Below are 23,561 nucleotides of genomic sequence, written 5' to 3' on the forward strand. Positions count from 1 at the left end.
TTATTTCTGTAAAAAACAACTATGCCGCAAATATATGACATAAGTCCTGGCCTGTTAGCATTTTGCAACCATGAGTCAAGTCAGAATCAAGTTATCTGACAGCAGAGACAGAGCAGCATGTCCATGACAATACTTGTATTGCATTATACATTTCACTGAAACTCAAACAAATGATGTCAGGCTGAGTTTGAGATGGCAGAAAGTGCTAAGAGGATCCAACTGCAGCACCTCAGACCTCCGTCCTGGGCCCCTGGGTTAGCCAAGGACAGGATGAGGGTTAGGTTAGGGTTAGAGTTATGGGTCTGGGAACCCTACCACTGCGCATGCTCAAACCCTCCTGCCTTCTTCCCATTGGCTCGCAGAACTGGGGGTCTCATGAGGGTCCTGCAGTTGAACCATGGATGTATTAAACTCGAGCTGGCCTCTCCTCCTGCCGGTCCCCTCGCTTCCGGGTTGGAGCGCCTCTCCGTATCGTCGCTAGAGGTCATCAGAGGTTCAAGTCGCTGCGAGCCCTTTTCCCAACCATTGCCCTGCTACGTCACCAGCTCCCGCCCCGCCTCGTGCCACAACGACTCTTGTTGGCTTGTCAGGCTGCACGAGACTCGCGGCATCTTGTTGCAGATATGAAAACTGTCAGATAGACGTTAGCCGTGGCTTCATCATAAGTAATTATCCGCTCGTCACATAGCAAAAAGGCCAGAGGCTGTAATTTCGCCACCTGTTTAATAACAATACCACAGCCCGCCACTTCACGATGTAAGCTGTCTGGGAGCCCTGCCGCCTTTTTAACCAGCTGTAAAGTGAGTGGTAAGTACTGTGGGTTAGCATCTAGCATGGCAGCTAACGTTAGGTTTGTGTCACTCTCCCACTGACTGCTGACTGACTAAACACCAACAAGCGATAGAAACGTCTGTCTTTCATTCAGAGTGAGAAAGTGATCTCGTTACCGACTCGCTGACACTGTAATTTAAGTTAACGCCTGACGTTAAACTGATACTTAACTGTCCTATTTCTTTATTTTGAAGTTGTCACTTCACTTGTTCACTTGTTCACTTGTTCACTTACACTCTTGTTCCATCTGAACCTCGTGATCAGACAGTGCCACAGCACAGGCCAGGGTCCAACTTCTACAAATCTGCCTGCTCGATCCTCTGTTAGCGCAGGTTTACTTTTATTTCATGAACATCTGGGTGTCTTTTGGCTGCCTCTTTTAGGAGGCGTAACATGCTACATGTTTACCAGCTTCTTGTTTTCACTAACGCAAGGTTTATGCTTTCCTATTGTAATCACACAAACAAACACACGTTGAAACAGTTCTCCTACAATAGCATTATTGTTTTGTAGTCTTTGTTGTCATGTGAGGTGCTTGTCACACTGAGCCACCTGTCAGTTCAGCTCGGCATACTTCAACTTCATCTCCACCTCCACAGCATTTCTGCCGTTCCTGACCTCAGATCAATGTAAACACAGTGACTTAACCTGCAAGCAATGAAGGAAACAATCCAGTCCATCTGTAGAAGATCAGACTGGAGTTATTGCGGTTATAGCCTTGGGGCTAGGGTATATGTCGAAACTTGACTCAGAATTAACCTTCACAAGTTTGGTCAGGCCATGATTTTCAATCAGGCTTTTCTTCATTCCGCCTCTGTGTGTGTGTGTGTGTGTGTGTGCGCGCGCGCGCGTGAATTTGGTTGCACATGCCCATATACACATAATGCTAGCAAATACTGTTAATACTGTTTATAGGTCTTTAGAAACAATTATCAAACATGGGATGTACTCTGAACATGTCACTTCTACAGAGGCTTGTGTGTGTGTGTGTGTGTGTGTGTGGTTTTGCTATTTTCAACTTGAAGTGCTCTTGGAAACTGGCATGCGATCTGGTTGGAAAACATTGAGTCACAGCAGCACAGCGCTGACTACCAGCATCTCCCTGGGGGATCAAAACCTTAGTAACCTAACATATTCAAAGACAGGACACACAGCTGATTGAAACATGCTTGGATTGATACAGTACGGATTCCATTCTCTGTCACAACACACCAGACACGTTCACACACACCTACATGCACCTTACTTAACAGCCTTGTGCTTCTTCTCTATTGCAGAGTCTGTTTACTGCTGTGGTGCTGGCTGCTTCACTCCAGCTGCTGGCTCCCATGGCTCCAGTAGCTGTCCCTAAATCTGTTGGCCAGGAATAGGGCAGGCCAGTTGCCGCATTGTCTTGTGGATGCCAAACTTCATCAGCCACTCCAACGACTTCAGACACCAAATTGCCTTTTAGAATAGAAAGGAGTGGTTTTGCTTACCCACCAAAGTGGCTTGTAGAGCAGGCAAACTGAAAAGCCAGAGGTAAAAGGTTGTGGTGGCCCAGGCAGAGAGAGATGAGCTGGGCGGAGGAGGACTGGACGGTGGGGCTGTCTGGACGGGTCCTGCAGAAAGTGAAGGAGCTGCAGGTCCAGCAGGAGAGACTGTCCAGAGAGAGCAGGCAGAGACAGCTGCAGCTAGACAACAGCCAGGCCGCCCTCGACAAACAGACCGTTAAGGTACAGACAGCCATGCTGGTTTATGACCAGTTGATTTTAAGTGTGTCCCTTAGTGACAGAATTGTTCAACTCTCGTTTAGTTATATGATGCTGCTCCCTGCGAAAATAATCAGAATCACAAATATTTGCAAAAATAAATCATTGGTATATTCATTGGTATATATTTTCCTGGCATTGAGAGAGACTGAGGTGTTGACGTCATCAGTGGGATGGGGGGGATGTAGTTTGATGCATATTGGCCCAGGTAACTTGGTCCTTTTCCTAACATTGTCATGCTGTTATTCTGTTTCAAGGTTAGTTGGATGTCCTACATTCTGACTGGTGTGTAACTGTATAGCATATTTGCATTAGGCATATTTAGTATTGGCTAAGCTCAATTCATTTTAAGCTTGGTAAATTTGAAGTTTGGTTGTGTTTGTAAGGTTATAGTGCATAGTACCAGCAACATAGTCTGCTTTAGAAATGCACAAAACTACAAACACAATCTCAATACAACACCAGTGTGTATTGTGTGTCCTACAATTAGGCCTAGTTGTTGTTTTTTGGCATTTTACAGGTATTTAGCCACAAACTGTTCTGAGCTAGTATGTTTTCAGCATTAGCCTTTCTGGTGTTTGAGTCACAATTGAAAATGGCAAACATCATTTAGTTTGGTATGTCTCTGACGAGACTGTCAACATTATTATTGCAACATTTTGTCAAGGATATTAAATTTTCTAAATATTTGATAACCTGCCCAATTCTGCTATGCACTGGCTTTGTCAACAACCTCTGACAGGATTTGAGGAGTGTTTTCAATTTCTTTAATACTAAAATGGAATTCTGCACCTTTTCCTCCTATAATCATGTCTTGTGTTTTTGATTTCTCCTCTCCTCTCCTCTCCTCCTTTTCCTCCTCTGTCCCCTCCTCCTCTCCTGTCATCTCTTCCAGTATGAGGAGGTGCGTGGGGAGCTCCAGGTGGTGCATAGGGAGCTCCAGGGTGTCCGGGAGGAGGCGAAGGCCGGGGCGTCTGCCAAGGAGCGTCTGTCCCAGGACCTTCAGACCAAGCAGGCCCAGGTCTGCTCTCTGGAGGGCCAGCTGGACTCCGCTCGCACCCTCACCCACAACCTCACCCAGGAGGTCAAAAGGTCAGCGGCGGGGAAAATGAAAGGGTTTTTCCTTTTTTAGTTGGGACAGTTTACTGCTCTACCCGTTGCTCCATTTCAATCTATCTTGTACGTTGCTTCATTTTGTTTTAATGGGATTATGAATAGGGTTGCATGCCTTGCTGCAAGCTAAATTTCCCATTAAGGACAACAAAAGTCTTGACCTTGGCCTTGTCTTCCACTGGTATTGAAGCTAAATTTGACACAGTGAAATACACACAATGCTTCAATGTTCACAATGCTAAAAAAAAGTATTCTAAAAGCCTATTCTAAAAGTAATAACAGAAATCAAAGTATAGTGAATTGATTTTCTGCCATTTTTTCCACAGTATCTCTTTAATGGAGGAAAGTGGATTGTATCTGAATCACTTTTGTCCAATGAACCGCACACTAGATTACACTGTTCAGTAAAAGGAACAGATCTGGAACTGACATTACTGGATCTGTAATGTAAATTTGATGTTTGTATGCTCCAGGGCCAGTTTGGTATCTGTTACTCCTAAGCTACTTGGCCCAGTATGATGATTATATGACACCAATGAAAATGGCCCATTATCTTTTGTTGTTTGTACCCTCTGGTGTTTTTCCTAGATCTGGGTTTTGTTTAATTTTATATTAGATGAAACTTAATGATCCCTGTGGGTAAATTGGATTACTTAAGATAATTTGATGCCATATCAGCAGATAAAGCCTTCATCTGTTCTGTTGGACCTTACATCTCGTCTCTCCTCGTCCTTCCTAACCCTCCTCTCTTCTCTGTTTCCTTGTGCCCCCACCTCCCTCTGTTTCTCCCTCCATCCCTCTCTCCTCCCAGGCTGGAGGCCGAGCTGGAGAAGCTGCAGAATAGCAGCAGGTCGGGAGACTCCAGCCTGTTCTCCACCCCCTGCTGGAATATAGCCTCGCCCTGGGAACACAATGGTACCGTCCTATAACTTTATGGCTCTCTCTCTGTCTCTGCTCCCTGAAGACTAGAGGGCTGTCTCTTTCCTGTCCTGTCATTAATAGATAGTATAGTGTGGAAAATTAAATGGAAAACCACAGGACTCCAAAATAAGCAGCGAGGTCATAAATTAATTCCCATGGCTCCATACTGCCCCCCACCCCCCCACCCCCCCTCTCTCTCTCTGCTCTGTGGGGACTGCAGTATTTTCTCATTCCTGTCTTGTCATTAGACTCAGTAAACCACTTGGGTTCTTCACTGCTGTTGTTCCTGTCAGGCGTTGGACCTTGGTTTTGTACGGAGCCCAACCATAATGTTGTGTTGTTGTCCTGTAGGGGGCAGAAAGGAGGAGAGGCCGGGGCACAGAGGAGAAGGGGACAGCCGGGCGCTGCACATCCGAGTGAGTACCAGCATGTGCCAACACTGGGTTGGTCTCACAAAACTGGGTTATGTCTAGTCCAAGGCCAGTGTGGTTTTTCAGGCGAAAGCACTAGATTTCAAGTTGTGGGATTTGGCTCAGTTCTTGTCAGTGAAACCAGACATATTTATTTTTTTACCATGGTGCTGTTGTCATGGCACCATGGTCAACAAAAGGCAGCTTCAGGTCAGTCAGTCAGTCAGTCAGGGTGCAACACTTGACTCATCTATACTTGTACACCATTAAACTTCATCATGGTGTATAGCACTTGAGAATATCCTTTTCTACAAATCCAGTCTGTTGTTCAGTGAGCAGTATCTAATTTTAAGAAAGGAAGAAGTTTGTATTATGTAAAAATGTAACTCTTCACACCTGAGCTGCAAACTTTCTCACAACTCCCACAATCCTCCTCTTGTATTCAGAAAGAATACAAGAAAATCTGTACTTGTTAGTTATGATGTGTCATGAATACAACAACAATGACTCTTTTATGAGAGGCACATTGTAAAATGCTTTGTTAAAGATAATGTGAATGAGTTGCATTTGAGTGTTGTTGTTATTAATTCCTGCTACAGTGTTTCTCCTAGCTTGACATCCTGTTTAGGCTAACGCCCTCTGTCTCATGCCTTTCTCTCCTCTCCCCTTCAGCAGCAGCTCCAGTTCTCAGACGTGCCCGCTGCCTCGTTGCCACGACAACAGCACAAGAGCACACCCCACCGCCACCCGTCCGACCAATCGGACGTCTTCTCCACTCCCTTGGCAGCGTTTCCGTGGGAACGGGATGACTCGAGGCCAGCGGGCAGGGGACGGCCCCCTCCCTCTCCCCCGACGCCCTGCGCTGATGTCATCAGTCGAGGCCAGTCGGAACAGGGGCATTGTGGGAAGGCGGAGGACCCCAGGAGAGAGACAGACAGTGAGTGAGGGTGGCAAGGTGTCACCGTGGCAACATAGTTTGACTGATTGTTGCCCATTTGGTGTTTGTAAAGATAAACACACACACGCAGCTCAGCACTTATGTCATTACTTTAGCTTTTAGTTTGTGATCTTTGTAAAATCTTTGACAGTGTTTTACAGTCGATTTCTATGGAGATTTGGGGATAACTGGCTCTTATTTGCATATTTATATCATGATATATGGATAGTTATACTGTAATGGCAGTGATTTTAGGCTGAGCAACAAGGCCAGATAATGAATTTACAAAACAAATTATATTTTTCCAGCCATGGATGCAGGTTTCAGCTGTGGGGGGCTACCACAGCTCAATCAGTGTAAAGCAAACAGTGCAGATTCATCCTAAATCTCCTGTACTCAGCGTAACCTTAAACAACACTTGTTACATAACAGGTTGCCTAGAAGCCACTGGCTCATCCACAGACTCCTCTGCCTACTTTCAGGCTAGCTACATGTTGTTGAGTGACTCCTAGTATACATTATAGGTGTGATATAACAACCCCCACCCCAGCATGTGTGTTTTTGTGTGTGTGTTTGTTCAGAGCAGGAAGGGGACAGATCAATGTGAACCAATAAAGGCTTCCTTTAGCTGCTGGGGAGCGGAGGGGGAGGGGAGCTGCAGTGTTTACTTTAGGTGTGCTTTTCGGCTGGCTGGATTGTGTGTGTGTGTGTGTGTGTGTGTGTGTGTGTGTAACAGGGTTTTTATTTCTTTGACTGCAAGACTGTTGGGAAACTGTGTGTTAGTGCGTCAACATACCAGTATATCAGTCAGAGTCAACCTTAAACATACAACAGATGTCCTAAAAACATTCAGAAGTAACACATTTTATTCTGATACATTTTCATTGTTTCTTTATGGCCAGATGATGATGGTGACAATGATAATAGCTATTTTGTATAGCTCTTTACTTCAAAAGTTAAAGAGCTGTAAAATAAAAGGAACATAAAAAAACACACTGATTTACTATGTACTGTGCTAAAATATTAGAGTGTGAAGTGGGAGAGTTGATGTCAACACTGGCTTAGGAAATGAACAGCCTGAAATCCACAGGCCTTGTGAAAGAGTATCTTATCATGCAGCTCATCAGTCAGCCAGCCTGTATGGATTGACCCCATTTGTCAGACCCCAGCTGTCTGCTGCTGTTGTGTTGCGGTGGTCGTGTGTGTGTGTGTGTGTGTGTGTGAAATGAAGTTATCCTTGGTAATAACTTTTTTTTTTTTTTTTTTAAATCATTTTAGTTTTAATTATGTGTGCTTTTCCCCAGTGTTGCCTCTCCCCTCTTTTTCTGTTGTCAGCCTCCACCCACTCAACCACCTTTCACCCATTTAAAGCAGAAATCCACCCTGTAATAGGATTCAAATGTTTTTCTTGCTCTTATTTTGCCTTTGGCAATTCAGTCTATATCTGTGAATATGAATCAACCTTGTCTCCCAAAGCCAAATCCCAGAATAGTAATAGAGACCAAACCTGGAGCTGCTCCCTTTACAATAACATATTAAATAAATGTATTAACATGTCTTAAATACAGGTATTAGAAGTCATAGTTTTTCATCATGCAATGACAGGTCTGTTTGTGCTATATGTCTACTCTTAGCTTAATACAGAATAAGGTTAGTACAATATGCAAAACATGTTTTCCCATCATATCTGCTTTACTAAACACAATTGGACTTAATGTTCCTTAACAATTGATTTCTTGTTGTCCTTTTTCTTATACTGCCCATTGATAGATTCAGAATTGTTCAGTTTGAAACAGGCTGGTTTTGCCAGCTTTAATTCTTCATATTGGCTTTTAAATGTGTCTTAAATTCACCTCCAGGTAAAAGGCCTTAAAGTCTTAAATGTGGCTTTCTGAGACCTGCAGATACCCTGAATACAGACTGATTTGTGGACTCTCTTTAACATCTTTAACCCCCAAATGAGCTTTACATCATTGTAGCACGCACACTTATCAACCTGTGTGTCTGGTCCGTCCACCAGTGTGTGTGTCGGAGCTGCGGAGTCGTGTGTGTGCTCTGGAGGGGGAGCTGCATGCGGAGGCCCAGAGGCTGAAGGCGAGTCATGAGGAGCTGGTGCAGAGCAGCAAGGAGCTGGCCTCCAGGGAGCTCAACCTGCAGAGAGCCCGCGACCAGCTGGGCCTGGCACACACACGCATGGCCCAGGAGAGCGAACGGGTAATACACACACACACACACACACACACACACACACACACAAACTCAAATATGCAATAAAAAAGGCCTTTCACTCCTTCCACTATCTGCCACTGCCAGAAATTGAAAGCTTTAGTTCAGTTTGTGCCCTCTTCCTGTTTTGTGCCGTAAAGCAATATAACAGATTTCGCACCAAATATGACCCGGTGGCACACAATGTAAAATGCAGCATAGAGGCTGGTAGAGGCTGCCAATCTTCATACTGATGGTCGCATTTGTTTACAGTAACTATACTCATGTCTCAAAATTAATGTGGTAATGATTTATTGATGTTAAAATGCTACAAGTAGCACCTTTGTGAATTAAATAAAAGAAATGCATATCAATCAAAAGCATCATGCTTGTAAAATAAATTAAAACGAGAACGCATCATAAGATAAAAAGATTAGAGGGTAAAACACACATAAAAAAGCAAATATTTTACTTGTGACTGACTGCAATACACATACACACCCACCCACACAGGCATACACACTCCAAGCCCACGGTGGCAATGAAGACATAGACACACATAGACATCTTGCTGTCAATGAAGAGGATATTTTGTGTGTGTGTGTGTGTGTGTGTGTGTGTGTTTGTGCACGCCAGGCATCAGGAGCTGAGCAGAGGCTGAGGCAGCTGCAGGAGGAGCTGAAGTGTCAGAGGCAGAACGCCGAGAGCAGCCGACTTCAACACCAACAACGCACCAAGGAGCTGGAGAAACTACATCAGAGGGTGAGAGAGGGAGACAGAGAGAGAGAGATTGGTGGATGGATGGATGGATGGATGGATGGATGAAGGGAGAGGGTGAGAAACAACAACAGAGAGGGAGAAAGAGTGATTTCATCTCACTTTTGAATGAGAGTGAGTGAGAGTTTATTTTTTCCATTCTCTCCTTAGGTAAAATACATGTACCACACTTTTCAAATTGAACTTGGTGGCTTTAATTTTGTTCTGTGTGTGTGTGTGTGTGTGTGTGTGTGTGTGTGTGTGTGTGTGTTGGGTGCCAGGACTTGTTGGAGCTGCAGAAGGAGAGACAGTGTCTGGAGAAGCAGCATCAGCAGGAAGTGAATAAACTCAACCAGGAGCTCCAACAGGCCAGGACGCTCCACAACGCCCTGCAGGCCCAGACTGACAAGGTACACACACACATACACACACACATACACACTCTCTCACACACACACACAGTCTTTCTCTGTACATACACACACACAATCACACGCATACCAAACACACTCACCTTACGCATGTAGAAGGTGCTGCACAAGCTCTCTAACTTCCATACACACTCATACACATAATGTATCAACACTGGAAACTGTGGACCTTAATGATACACATGTTGTTTATCTCTTGAGTTCACATCTTGTCTGTTTTCCCAGCTATTTCCTGCCTGTCCTTCTTTCTCTCTCTTCTCTCCCTCTCTCAATCCGAAGGGACTTGTACTATTTGTGCCAAAGGTCAATAAACTAATGTCACTTCTTCTCCCACGCTTGCTTCTTGCCCTTGCTCGTTGTTTTTCTCGCTCTCCGTTTCACTCTCTCGCTCTCTGTGTTTCTGTTTTTTTTTTTTTTCTCTCCCAACCCGTTCTCTCCTCCTCTTCCTCCTCCTCCTCTCGGTTTCTCCCCAGAGGAAGGGTTGAGCGGCGAAGGTAATAACCCTGTGACTGTGTTTGATGATGCAGAATGCTTTGGCTATGGGAGCGTGAAACAAAACTCATAACTTGTAACTCGTGTGTGCGTGAGAGAGAGAAATAGTCAGCATTCTCATTAAGGGAGGCATGAAGGCATGACTGCGGGATGGGGGTGAAGATGGATGGAAGGTGTGTGTGTGTGCGCGTGTGTGTGTGTGTTCGGGCATTGCATGAGGGGAGAGAGGAGTGTGTGTGCCTGAGGACAGTTTTTTTTTTTTTTTGGTGCAAATGCGTGAAGGAATGCGGTATTTTGTATCAGCATAATGAAAATAATACAGAGTTCAAAGGTGAGCTTCTCGACACCTACCGACTCGAATGACTTCCATTCCTACGCTGTTAGACAAGCCGTTATTCATAGTGCTTAAGTTCTTAACAATGGGTATTCAGCCTACACACAAAAACCTGTCTCTAAAAACCTCACTGTAAGCTCTCTGGAAACCACACAGACGTTATCTTGATTGATCTGATAAGGCTACACAGCATGCACACACACACACACACACACACACACACACACACACACACACACAATAGAGGCATAGTTTGTATTGAATCAAATCACGTACTTACACAATCAGAATGACATTCAATTGTTCCCATTTCACGTGATTCAAGTGGCCACTTCACTACTTCACCGCCACTTCATTCTGTCTTTCTTTTAGTTTGAGTTTTGCAATTTGGAAATTTTTATTTTCAAAATATGCTGTACCAATGGCATGCAATATTTTATATATAAATCACAAAATTGTTAAGGTAATTGTTCCAGATAAAATATCAAATGTTACAACATAAAAAAAAACTAAATTTTTTACAGATTCTTGCAATTTTAATGCAATAACAGTGTAATCAAAGCATTTGTCAATAAGCAGGTCATTACAGTGTCATGCTTTGACTGGATGCCTTCAACAGTCCTCGCACTCTCCAGAAAACTAAAGGAAAAAACATAAAATTGGTCTGGCAATTTCCAGGAGATTGCTGCAAAATCAAATATATATATATATATATATATATATATATATATATATAAATAATTGCAGAAAACCTCAGACGTGTCTTTAATGCCGGTCTACATGCTACAGATTTAGCAAGTCAAAATGATTTGGTTATTTGATTGGCATGTAGTTGTGATTCATGTGTACTATGGCTTGAGATGATGTGTCTAATTTTATATGTGAAGCCTATTAGCCTGTTAAGTTTGAGTTAAAGCTGATGAGTTTCCCCAGAGCTGTAGAGAATACATTAGACGTAGCTTATGTTAGCTATTTATCTCTTCCCCTTCTTCCTTGGTCCTTTCCTTTAGTTTTTCCTGACTCCTATCCCTATACAAACGGCCATTCAGTTTTTATGGCTTCTACTTTATTCTCTTTAAACACTACTCTTCACCTTTTCCTCTCAACACCCTTGCCCTCCCATCCTCCTTGTCTTGTTATGTCTGTGGTTTCCCTCTCTCCTGGCTCACACTGAATGTTAACTCTCTCTGTTTCTCTGTCAGGTGTCTCTTCAGAAGCAGGCGTTGGACAGAGAGGTGGAGACTCTGAAAGAGAAACTGAAGTGGACAGAGGGACAGCTGCAGGAGAGCCAGAGGAAAGATGCACAGACACAAGCCAAACTGACGGTAATTCACACACACACACACACACACACACACACACACACACACACACACACACACACACACACACAGGCTAGTGATGGTCCTGAGTCTAGTGAGTCGGGGTCTAGATGCATCAATTATTAATTACCTAAGCAGTGGACACATACTGAACGCAATACATTTTTAAACAGTGTCTGAATCTGCCATATGTCAGTCTAGCATTGCTTTATGATAATGAGAAAGTGGCAGCTTCATGGATAGTGCAGCTGTTTTAGTACATGGTACCTCTGTGTAGCACTGGAGAGGATTTCACAGAGCAGAGTAGGAAATTAGCACCAGCCGCCAAATGCTTTGACTGTGTCTGTTGTCTACCTTACCAGCCACTTTGGCAACAAACTTATTCTAATCGAAAAAAGAAAAAAATATTGGACTGTAAAATATTGAATGTGGCTGGTGAATTTTGAGGTTTAGTTGCCACTGTAACCTGCAGACAAGAATAGCTTGTATCCTTTCCTGTCTCAGAGTTAGAGAGATGCTTTCTTATGCATAGCTAATGTCATACATACCAGTGACAGAGCCTGATACAGTAACACTGTAGAGGAACAATAACATGTCAGTGGTAGTTCAGTACATGAATACCCTCTTGTCACATCTGCAACAATGTTGCATTTGTCTGTGACAGTGTTAACCAATTTGTTACCACAGTGACATTGTGTTTATAGCTGTTAGGCTCACCAGCAAGTGGGCCAATGCCAGCTAGCAAAAGTACAAAAAGCTGCAGCATCAAGTCCAGATATGAATATTAAAATGAGACTTGGCAGTATTATACTGTCTACTTAGGGATGTCTATGCAGTTAGCAATGGCTAAGCTTTAAACTTAGTTTATGAAGTTAAAGATTTTGTTGGTTGCATGCCTCCGTAATTATGACCCTTCAGGACCCTGGTAGCCATAACTTAATAGAGTAGAGGCTGTAAAGGTACAAAATCAGCATTCTATTTTGATAATAAAGGTTCAATTGAGAGCTGATCATCACTCCTAGAGCAGTACTCCAAGTGATCTATTTCAATCCTTGTAGGGGAGTCTAGACATGTTCACTTGAGTTTAATTTGATTCAGTTCAGTACACTTGATTCATGTCAATATGTTTTTTTTAACCCATGCATTAGGAAGCGCTGCGTGAGGCAGAGGGTGTGACAGCGAGCCTGGAGCAGAGCAGGAAGAAAGAGCGAGCTCTGGAGGAGGAGGGGAGGAGACTGGCGGAGGAGCGGGCCAACGCCCTGCACCTCCTCAAAGAACTGCAGGGTGAGGAGAGAGCTGTGGGCAGGAGGAGGGACCGGAAGGATGGGCGTGGTCGGTAATGGGATGGGTAATGATGCTAATGGTAACACGATACATTATTCATCTGAATTCCCTATAGGGAAATTCACATTTGGCTTGCCCCTTCACAGAGAGGTCAGGGTCAGCTATGGAACAGGAGCTGGTAGGGATTTAGTGTGTTGTTCAAGGACACTTCAGCAGGGAGAATACTTGCCGACACAGAGGCAAGTGCATGACATCTGACAAGCTTGGTACATTTCATGCTCATTGACTTTCAATGCAAAAGGCTGCCAGCCCACTGCTGCCCCCTGCTGGTCAATGATGAGAACACCCTTCTTCACAAGTCAAAATACAGTCACCCATCCCAATAATTAACATGTTTATTAAAAGATGAAAACAGACTAGTGATGCTGTTTCTCCACTGTCTGTCTTCCAGACTATTATTTTCTATTGTGTATGGTCTGCAGTTTGAAAAATATCAAATCTTGTTTCTCTTGTTTGTGTTTCTTTCCTTCCAACTCCAGACCAGAAGGCTGCCCCACCTCCCCCTGTACCACCTGTCCAGTTCTGCCCTGTTGGACAGAGCTTCACCCCTCAACCCTACTCCTCTCACCAACCCCGAGCACCAGCCCACACCAAGAGACCCGCTGCCCCCACCCGAGGGGAGCAGGGGAGGGAGGAGGAGGGAAAGGAGACAGGGGCACAGATCACTGCAAAGTACCCCTGTGACAGAGAGCCGGGAGAAGGCATCGACTCTGAACACATCACTGCCTTCCCCTCCATGGACTCTGAACGCTCACAAAGGGCAGGAGAGCGGGGGAAAAGTGAGGCAGAGGAGAGGAAGAGTAGAAATGAGGGAGATGATGCGATGGGTCACGACAGCTCTAGGACAGAAACACAATCCACGTTTGATACAGCGCTCTCTTGCTCTTCTCAGTCCACTGATGGTACTCTCACTGATACCTCTATGGATGGTGACCACTGTACTTCGATGCTCTCCCCTGAAAAGACCCCCCCTCTTGGGTCCAAGCAGCCCGCGCCCTCTGAAGACCTCCGGAGGGAGAACTCAGCGCTACGTTCAGAGCTACAGGACATGAGGGAAGAGCTCCAGAAACGTCTGGAGGATCTTGAGACCCAACGACGGGCCGAGGCCGAGGCTAGGACCCGCCTGAAACAGCTCAGCCGGAAACGCGCCAGCCAGGCCGGGGAGAGGGAGGAGCAGGACAGGGAGAGGAGGGCAGAGCTGGAGAGGGAGAGGACCGAGACAGAAAGGTTGAGGAAGGCCCTGGCCGCCCTGGAGGCACAGGTGAAGAGGGAGGAAAGAGAAAGAAGGGCGAAAGGGGAGGAGGAGGGGAAAGAGAGAGCGCTAGAAGACAGGGAGAGTGAAATGATAGAGCTGAATATTCAGCTCAAGAAGCAGCTCGCGGAGGTGAAGGCCCAGCTGGCTTTAGAGCGGGACGAGAGAGAGAGGGAGAAGGAGGAAGAGGAGAAGAAGCGAATGACAAACACTGGCAAAGAGGGGAAGAAGGAGCTGAGCATCAAACTGGCGGAGCTTGAGGCCGAACTGGAGGAGCTGAAGAGTCACGGGAAGAGAGACTCTCTAGAAGAGAAGAAACTCCCAGAAGCCAACAGCCCGCTGACTTACCTGACTCTCCACGACGACGAGCTCAACTCCAACATCGTCGGCCTGGACAACAAGCTCCTCCCCTCGCCAGAGAAGCACCGCCTCTTCTGCCAATCCACCAATCAGCGCAACACGGCCGTCTCCCAGGCAACGGCAGATCTCATCCAGGAAGAGACAACCGGGACAGTTCTTGAAGGCTCACCTCTGTCAAATGAGGGGCAAACCACTCTGGAGGGCCAGACAGGGAGGGTTTCCTCTGACCTGGAAGATACCACTCTACAGGTGCCTTACCTCTCGGACCAGAGAAAGGCACCCACTGACCTCCAGAAGGGGGTGTCTACCCCCTCCAACTTGGCCAAGGAGGTGGAGCGACTGCGTGCAGAGAATGTCAGGGAGGCTGGCCGTGCTAATCAGTGCCAGGCTAAGCTGGAGGCTCTGCAGAGTCAGGTAAATAACAATGGATACAGTTCATTACATGTAGTTTCTCCAACTCAAGTTACATTTTTGGGATACAATAAAAATTGACCTTTTCCAATATAAAGTGTATTTAACTCTTAGGATTATGAGTGACATGCTCATCAGAGTGAACTAGTTATAAAATGAATAGTTCCAGTCCTCAGTTCTGATTGGTTCACAATCGTTCACAATCATAAAATACCCGCACAACTGTGACCACATAACATTACTATTTAGATAGTAAGCTTATCGCTTATCAAACATCACCATTCATCCTGCTGCTTATGTGTCACTTAGCAACCATGATATTTAGCTAGTGTTTAAGAATGATATTGCCTGGTGGAAGAATAATATTTGAGTATTATCATGTAAATATTATTGATTCAAAAAGATCTATCCAACATATTGAGCGTCCTTTCTATCCCCGTTTTATAAAAGCAATAAGCCACTCAACTCTGCTTCTTGTCATTTCTAACACCACCTTTTAGCTGTTCTTAAAACACAGTAAAGCACGGCCTCTGATGGCTTATTACCTAATTATAATTTCTCTTCATTTACCTCTCCCTTCCTCCATCCTTCAATCTTTATTTTCCCTCCAGGTGACACGTCAGACCCAGCAGCTCACCATGGCCTTTGACAAGCAGAGCCAGCACATCATAAACCTACTTGGCGAGCTGCAGGAGAAGGAGAGTGCCGTCCTCAGCCAAGGAGAGGAACTGCAGCGCTGCAGGCAGGAGCTGGCTGCAGTCAGGGACGAGAAAGAGGGAGAGGAGGAGAAGAAAAGACGAGAGGAGGAAGAGAAGATAACGGCCAAAGAGGTGGGGGAAGAAGAGCAAGAAGAGAAGAGACAGGAGAGGGAAAGGCGAGACGAGAAACCAGCGGAGAAGATCTCAGAGCTTTCACCAAATCATGAAAAAACATCTAACATCTTCCTCACTACAAACTCACTGACTGACGCTGCCTCTACTACCCTAAGAGATGCAGGTCAACCAGAGACTGTGACATCTGATGTTGAAAGACCACCAGCTAACAGCCATGAGACTTCTGGAGAACAAAAACCAGACAGAGAAGCACTACAGTCAGTAGCACTGCAGGTCAGTAGCTCTGCTTCTACAGACTCAGACAAGTCTCAGAGTAACCATGACTCTGCTTGTGCGAAGGAAATGTCACACACTGTAACCATGCACCAAGATACTACTGAACACGATGAAGATGGCGCAACGGCAAACTTGGTCGCAGAACTGCTTGCTCTCAAACAGGAGAATCAGCAGCTGAAACAAAGAGTCGAGGCGCTAATGGTCTCAGACAGCAGTGACCCAGCACTACAAGCTGCCAGTGAAAACCAAGAAGACTCAGTCGAGCAAAGCACAAACCCAAGAAATGGAGCTACTTCCTGGTCAGAGGAGGAGACAGCACAGTCTGCCAGTGTGCTGAGTGACATCATCACTGAGGGACAGCAATCGAGACGGCAGGATGGGGAGAACATTGAAGATGAAGGAAGAGATTTAGAAAGGGAAAAGAAGGGGGCCAGGGCTGAAGAGGAGTCAGGAACAGTCTCTCAGCCTCAGATCAGCCTCCTACAGCAACAGGTAGGGTTCAGCAGCGATGTGTATAGAAGAATAACAAAAAAATATGTAGCTTTGCTTTGTCATGCTGTCAGCAAATTGGAGTATTTTATGCAGTTTGCAATGCAGATGTTGGTGCAATGCAAATGTTGCTGTTATCGAGGAAAACATGAGTTCAATTTCCATTCCACCAAAATACAGTATGATATATTGTAATACAACATAGATTAATAGTATATAATAGTATAATACAAAGTATGTTAAGTTTTCTGTATTCACAAAGATCAAAGATTGACTTGTATTTTGCATATATTTCCCCTATGTGACTTTAATCATTAGGAAGTTCTATTTCATTAAGTCTACCCTGTTCTGTCCCTCCTGTCCAGGTGGTGGCGCTGCAGGCTGAGCTGCAGTCTCTCTCTGATGAGAACCAGCAGCAGGCCGAGGAGCTCGCTTTATGGAGGCTGGCTTCCCAACCCGCCCCAACCTTTGACCAGAACCTCCCCCAGACAGAGAACCAGTCTGAGATCCAGGACCACACCTCTGCTCTCAGACAGACCCAGTCAGACCAGCAGTGGACTGACGATGTGTTGTCCCACATCCTGTCAGAGACCCAGACCCAGGCTCCTGCTCTTACTGCCCAGGCCCAGGCCCAGGCACCTACGCTGGGCTCCAAGGAGCCAGCACCCCCGGGTGTCCCTCAGAGCCCCGGTACTGTGACGGTGATCAGAGAAGATGAGCTGCTCCTCTCCTGCTCCTCCAACAGACTGCAAGGCCGTATGCTGGCCTCCAGGTATCTCACACACATACACACACACACACACACACACACACACACACACATATACCAACGGCTAGGGGTGTTGAAAATTATGGCAATAACTTTTATTTGAAATTCAAATTTACCTGTTGAATGTATATAGTGATTATGTATTAGTGTACTGTTTACTGTTTGTCTTGCACTGTGTATGGGTTCCTGTCATATCGGTCCATATCGTCTCTACACTGATGGGAGTAAGACAAACTGCTGTAAATTCATTATATTTGGGTTGGAGTTAATCAAAGCGATTTTGACTGTAATGATGTTGATTTTTTTGTTGTTGTTGTTTCACCACAAGACTGCAGCACAGCAACCTTCCTGAACCAAAGAGTCTCCAGCCTCCTAAAAAGACCTCAGCACTTCAAGATTACATTCAGGACACTGCCATGGTTGACGAGGTGATTTTATGTTTTTTTTTAATCATCACTCCATTTAGGATCTCTGTGGCATCTCTGTTATTGACATGCCAGTAATTGCTTTGGAAACAGACACTCCTACTTGCTTGTTAAATACTGCCAGAGAGCTGTCAACGCTCTGTCAGTTTCAGAATGGAAAAAAATGCTTCAGGTTGACTTTCAGTCATGGGCCCACATTGTTGTTTACATATTGGATTACGGATTTGGCCTTTAATGAATGTCTTTATTTTCAACCAGGAGTCTGAAAAAGAAAACCTGGAGAGCAACCACTCAATATGCACAAAGATGAATCCAGCACAGCACAAAGAGAAGAGAGAGGTTGAATTTATCCAAATGTCTTCTGATGAAATAAGTCAGCAACACGTCACCAAAGATCCCCACAAAGTCTCAGGGCCGCAGACCAAAGCAACCGAGTCCCACGAGGAAGGTCAAGAGGCCAAACCAAACACTCCCAGAGCGACCGATGACATAAACGGAACCAATGATTCTTCAGAGAGAGAGGATTGGGGAAAGACGAGGAGCGCCAGCACTCAAACAGAAGAAAGGCTGAATCCTCCCAGTGCGTCCACAGCATCTGAACTCCACCATGCCTACAGTCAGACCGAGGAAGAGGAGGAGGACAATGAAGAATTAGTGGACTCTCCCCCTGTCTCTCCTGTCTCATTACCTGCGGCAACAGAGATTGGAGACAAGATGCTGTTTTCGGGTTCCTTCCCCATCCCGGCCGATCCGGCCCGTCTGGCCGAGCGAATCCGCCGCAACCGGAGCCAGCTGTCAGCCGCCTTCGACGACACCGAGTACGAACCCTACGGCCTGCCGGAGGTCGTCATGAAAGGTGACTTTATTACCTGTGTGTCCGTTAAGTTCGAAGTTGCTGTTTTTGGAAGGAAATTTGACCCTCTGAACAGTCAGACTGGATTCAGTTCAGTTGTGAATGTGTAAATTTGCTCAAAGACAGAGTTAGAACACAAGCTACTAAGTGGCCTTTTCTCTTTGGTGGTAGTCCTGATTTTTCACATTTACGGTAAAAAGAAGCATCTCTTAGGCTGTTTTCACGGGAGAACTTTAAATGTGTGAAGCAAAAAGCTTCTGTCGGCTTCCTTGCTCTCTCATTCTGTTCTGCCATACAAAGCCAAAGAGCAGATACTGCATGAACCTGTGAAAAATGACTTCAAAGTTTATCTCCTGCCCTAACAACAGTAATGTTTGTTATGGAAGTGGACTGTGTGTCATTTAATAGAGTTTATGAGTGCAATTTCTGTTAATAGGAAATATAAATCCTAGTTATGAGCTTTTAAAGCACACAAAACAGTAGTTACTGTTGTTTTTCCCTCTATGCTTCTTTTCCTCATCTCCTCTTTCTGCATCTGCTTTCACACTCTATCCTTCCCCGGCTTCCCTCTAATCCTCACCTATCTGTTCCTCTGTACTCCCTCCTTCTCTCCCTCCTCCTCTTCCCCTCCTGCAGGTTTCGCCGACATCCCCAGCGGTCCCTCCTGTCCCTACATAGTGAGGAGGGGTCTGTTAGGGACGGCTGCCGTACCCCTCCCTCAGAACGACCCGGGCCAGAGGGAGGAGACGGATTAGTACATTGCTACAGGTAACCGGCCTAGACTATCATTGATTACTGCCGATAACCTGGGGAAAAACAATTCTTGTTTCTTTCCTGTTTCTTTTGTTTGTTTGTTTTTTATTTTGTAGCAGAGCAGCACTTTTTACAGTTTTGTGACCCAAGAACTAAGCAATCCCATTCAAAAAGCATTGTAACATGTCAGAGACACATAGACCTTTTTCAGATGTGTACATTTTCTGAACATGTCTTGATGTTTGAATAGGGCAATATCAGAGTGTGTGTCCTGAAAAGTCTCAAAAATCCCATCTTTACAAGTCATTTTAATCTAGTATTAAAGTCTTATTTTTCTCAAAACAAGCAGCTGAGACAATTCCACTTGATTCCAAAGTAAATCACCTTATATCTCAAATTAAATTATATTTGCTTGGTACTGGTGGAGTGATCTGCTTTCTTCACATATTGTCATGTGGAAATTATGTCAAGTGAAATTATTACTCTATTGGAAGATTTGATTTATATACAAAAAAAAAAAAAATGATTTTAAGAGTCAGTGTGACACTAAATGAATCACTAAGACTGGTATTTTGTGTGCTGGTTGTCTACAGAACCAGAAGAAGAAACCGATCACTGCCTGACGAGGAACCTCACTGATGGGCGACAGCACCTACACTAAAGGGACGCTCCAGTCACCAGCAACATTAAAGGGACGCTCCAGTCACCAGCAACATTAAAGGGACGCTCCAGTCACCAGCAACATTTAGCCCTCCACACCTCTAGAAGCGCTGCAGTGACCCAGGAACCACTGTACATGTGTGTGCAGGTAACTGGGCCTGCATAGCCTGAATAACCTAGTTTTGTCTGCATATAAAATACCTCCATTGTGGATCTAAACGACCTTATAGGCGTTAGTTTACACACTAATAGCTGTGGGGAGACTTGGCTGTCCACCGTAATGCAGTTACTTTACACCCACACGTATATTTAAGGAGGGAGGTAGTGATTTACAGATGTTTGTTGATGTTTCTCTAAGTTAACAACCACTTTTCCAAAGGGACTGTTTAGCTTTCAGTAGCTCCTATATGCCTCAATTAACCTATGGGTCTGGCCTCAGTATACTCTGAATGAAACACAGTGCCTAGTTTATGCTTTTTTTTTTTTTTTTAAACAAGCTCCTTGCCAAGATAGGTTTGATATGTTTTCCAAAGGGTTGAGGCCAAGAGATTTTTTTTTTGTGTGTTGAGACGCCTTATTTATGGACACTTGAATGTGTTTTAGTGGAGGGCAGGTGTTCACGTTTACAATAATTTTGTGAAAGTATGATGTGTGTGTGTGTGTGAGTGAAAGTTTGAGCACGACTGCGTATGCGAACATGCGTGTCGTCATCTCGATGTTACTGTTTGTGTGTGTGTGGGAGAAAGGGAGAGGGCGAGCACGTGTCTGTGACTCAATCGAACCTGCGTCGGTTTCCGCTCCATGTATGGTGATGCACACTGCGTTCTCTCTCCCTCTCTCTCCCTTTCTCTCTCTCTATCCTCTATCCTCTCCTCCCTCTCCTGCTTTGCTTTTCTGTCAGTCTCCTACACTAACGAGCACTCGTACCTAGCTTTGCTCTGAATTTGCCGAAAACAAAACGTGTGAAGCTTTATTTTACCAATAGAGTAGAGAGGTAGTTTGAGTTGTTTTCCTAGACTTGATCAGATATAATATATTTGATTGATATAGCTATTTTTGATATATTTTTTTTGTTGCCATAAACAACAGTAGCCTATATGTACAGTGTAGATTTTGTAGATGAGTTTTGTAGATGTACAGTATGGTTTTTTTTTGTTCAGAACAATATTGTCCTATAACAGAGAATGTTGCAGCCAAGTATCTGACCACTTTGCATGGTACTACAAGATTTGACTAGTTAGTTAAAGCCTTGTTGTCCTATCTTTCTGCAAAATTTACATCTTCAGCATTTTCTTTCATGCACTGCCACATTATTGGAACAGAGCTGCATCTTTGAAATGATTTAAGTTGAAGGTTAAAGACTCACTTACGCTTGTTAAAAGTGTGGAGTGATTTTAATTTCTCACATTTTATGTAGAGGTCGAGTTGGTCTCTCCTGGCCTGCTTATTTGACTCAGTCAGAACACAGTGGACTGTTACTGACCTGACTCAGTGTCATCGCCATTAATTTGCCATGCTGACACCCCCCCCCCCCCTCCCCCGAACATCCCCTCCTCTTCAACTGCCTTCATATCTCTGGGATCTGTAGTCTTTTGGCAGCGAGGCGGGTTTTTAGACCCGCAGAGGAGAAGCACTGTGAATCTCTTGCCCTCTTTAGGACACTTTTATGTGAATGTATCTCTGTTGATGTTTTGTGTTTGCAGGTAGAATAAAAGGCTTGCTTTCAAATGAACTGTTGTCTTTTCCTTTGTGAAACCTTTATCTTTCAGCACGCTTTAGGTCTGAGAAGTAGAGGTGGCTTTCGATCTCATGCAGAGATGTTAGGTTTGTTTTTTTCTTCACCGAGTCTTGCGTCTCTGTCCACTGTGCCAGGCTGCTCAACCTCTGGCATACAATTAAGCCTAAATGAGTGCCATGCTTCAATGAAGATAGCCTCGGTGTAAGTGGAATATCTTGGTTAAATCACAAAAGCATTTCCGCAAATTACCAGTGTCCTCTCCCCTCTCCCATCTTGGTCCGAAAATTTATTTTTGAGAAGATGCCGCGAGCTTGAAGGGAGCGGAGGAGTCGACGGACGACTAAAAAGGAGCTCCAACTTAAGTGTCTGCTATATTTCACGTTGCACTTTACTTTCCCCTACAGAGAGAAAAATTGCCCGGACCATAACTCTAACTTTGAAGAAACAAGTGTCTCTTTTTGCTTCCCAAAAAGACGGAGAGGTTGGAAAGGCAAGGATTTAAAGAGCTAAGCCCCCCCACATCCAGTTCAGGAAACTCCGGGCCCTCTGCTCTTCCTCTGCAGCGACTGCACTTTGTCAGAGCCACAGTGCTGTAATGGGCCTTACACGCACGCACACACACACACACACACACACACACACACACACACGTGCCTCCGCCTTGTCCCTTTCTTCTACTCCTCCTACAATCTGCTCTCTGCTGTCAGAGTGATGTAGGGTCCCGAGAATGGGGAAACACCTTCCAAGGAGAAAACACACACACACATCCACACACACTCATACACACACGCACATACTCTGCTCCTCAGTGAGTGTTGAATGGTGAGAAGACGGCACATGCTGCATGGGACAGTCTTTTGGATGGCGCCGTTTCTCCAAATTGAAGGTAAGACATGAAAGAAATCCATTCTTTTCAGTGGGGTTTACTGGGAGCTATGAAGGCGGAAAGACTGAGGAAAGACTGATTCTGTTGTGTGTTTTCACTTGAGAAGTAGAATGGCTCTCAGGCCCTCTCTCAAAATATTCCCTTTTTAAATTATAGGCTACCAAATATAGTAGTGAGCTGTCACACTGATTTCAAGAGGCCAGCAGAAGCGATCAATTCCCTGCTCTAATAAATAACCGGCCCTTGTTACTACAGCCAACGCAACAATGTAACTGGCTGTGTTTACAAAATTTGGAGAATAACAAGGACTAAAAGTAGGATGTCTCAAAATCACTATGTCTGTGTTTGTGTTTCTGTGAGCACAGCTGATACATTCGGTAAGTGTTTCATTGAAAATATTGTAGCTTTCCTCTGTTTTGTAACCTCAAAGGAGAAGTTCTGCCAAGACGTCAAGACGTCAAGTACCATGTGACTTCTATAGTCCAAAACAATCCTATCATTATTTTTGAGCATAATTGTCTCGCGGAGCATGAAACCAGAGAGGCAGGATTGTAATCTGACTTCTCCCACTGACGTCTGCATTGCTCCACTGAATAGGAGGCAAATACTTTGAGGGCACTTTTCATCTAAAAGAGCTTTATTTTCTTTTTGCTGCTGTGAATTCTTCTAAGTCGAATATGTGTTCATCCCCAGAGGGCCAGATTCAGATCTGGATGACGTCACAGTTAAAGGGGCGGGACGAACTGGAGTTTCTAGCCATGGCAGACAGTCCAGAGCATAGGACACATCTGCTAGAATCCGGTGGTATTGCCCTTTAAAACCAGTGACTGATCACTTTGAGTGGAATGTTTGAAGTTGCGTTAGAATCTCTTCGTTTTTAGCTTTCCGTCGTTTGTCTCAGTTCAGCTCGATTTGTCCCATACACCTGCCTTATATGTAAACTAAGGGATAGCCTATGTACATCCTCTCCCCGCCCCGCACTTCCTTTCAAACAGCATTTCTTTGCAAA

The 23,561-nt window shown here is 44.8% G+C and overlaps 2 protein-coding genes across 3 annotated transcripts in view; both read left to right on the forward strand.

Annotated features, from left to right (window-relative positions):
* The first annotated feature begins 648 nt into the window (after positions 1 to 648).
* Positions 649 to 21,660, forward strand: LOC139933158 (uncharacterized). Of its 2 annotated transcripts, none has more exons than XM_071927202.2 (18): positions 649 to 807; positions 2,109 to 2,546; positions 3,478 to 3,674; positions 4,507 to 4,610; positions 4,968 to 5,032; positions 5,699 to 5,963; positions 7,984 to 8,177; positions 8,805 to 8,930; positions 9,206 to 9,334; positions 11,384 to 11,506; positions 12,652 to 12,787; positions 13,327 to 14,873; positions 15,482 to 16,471; positions 16,834 to 17,240; positions 17,566 to 17,665; positions 17,921 to 18,518; positions 19,152 to 19,283; positions 19,862 to 21,660. In XM_071927202.2, exons 2-17 carry the CDS (start codon positions 2,385 to 2,387, stop codon positions 19,268 to 19,270), a joined length of 5,262 nt encoding a protein of 1,753 aa, XP_071783303.2. In that variant the 5' UTR covers positions 649 to 807; positions 2,109 to 2,384; the 3' UTR covers positions 19,271 to 19,283; positions 19,862 to 21,660. The 2 variants fall into 2 exon arrangements, with proteins under 2 accessions (XP_071783303.2, XP_071783304.2); XM_071927203.2 differs by having other exon boundaries at positions 5,702 to 5,963.
* rnaseh2c (ribonuclease H2, subunit C) overlaps positions 11,427 to 23,561 on the forward strand; it is a 92,934-nt gene continuing 80,799 nt past the window's right edge. Inside the window, exon 1 of the mRNA XM_071927204.2 lies at positions 11,427 to 11,430. The gene's annotated coding sequence lies outside the window, so the exon portion shown is untranslated. The remainder of the gene's footprint in view (positions 11,431 to 23,561) is intronic.

The sequence above is a fragment of the Centroberyx gerrardi genome, chromosome 16 (genome assembly GCF_048128805.1).
Source record: "Centroberyx gerrardi isolate f3 chromosome 16, fCenGer3.hap1.cur.20231027, whole genome shotgun sequence".
Taxonomy (NCBI): Eukaryota; Metazoa; Chordata; class Actinopteri; order Beryciformes; family Berycidae; genus Centroberyx; species Centroberyx gerrardi.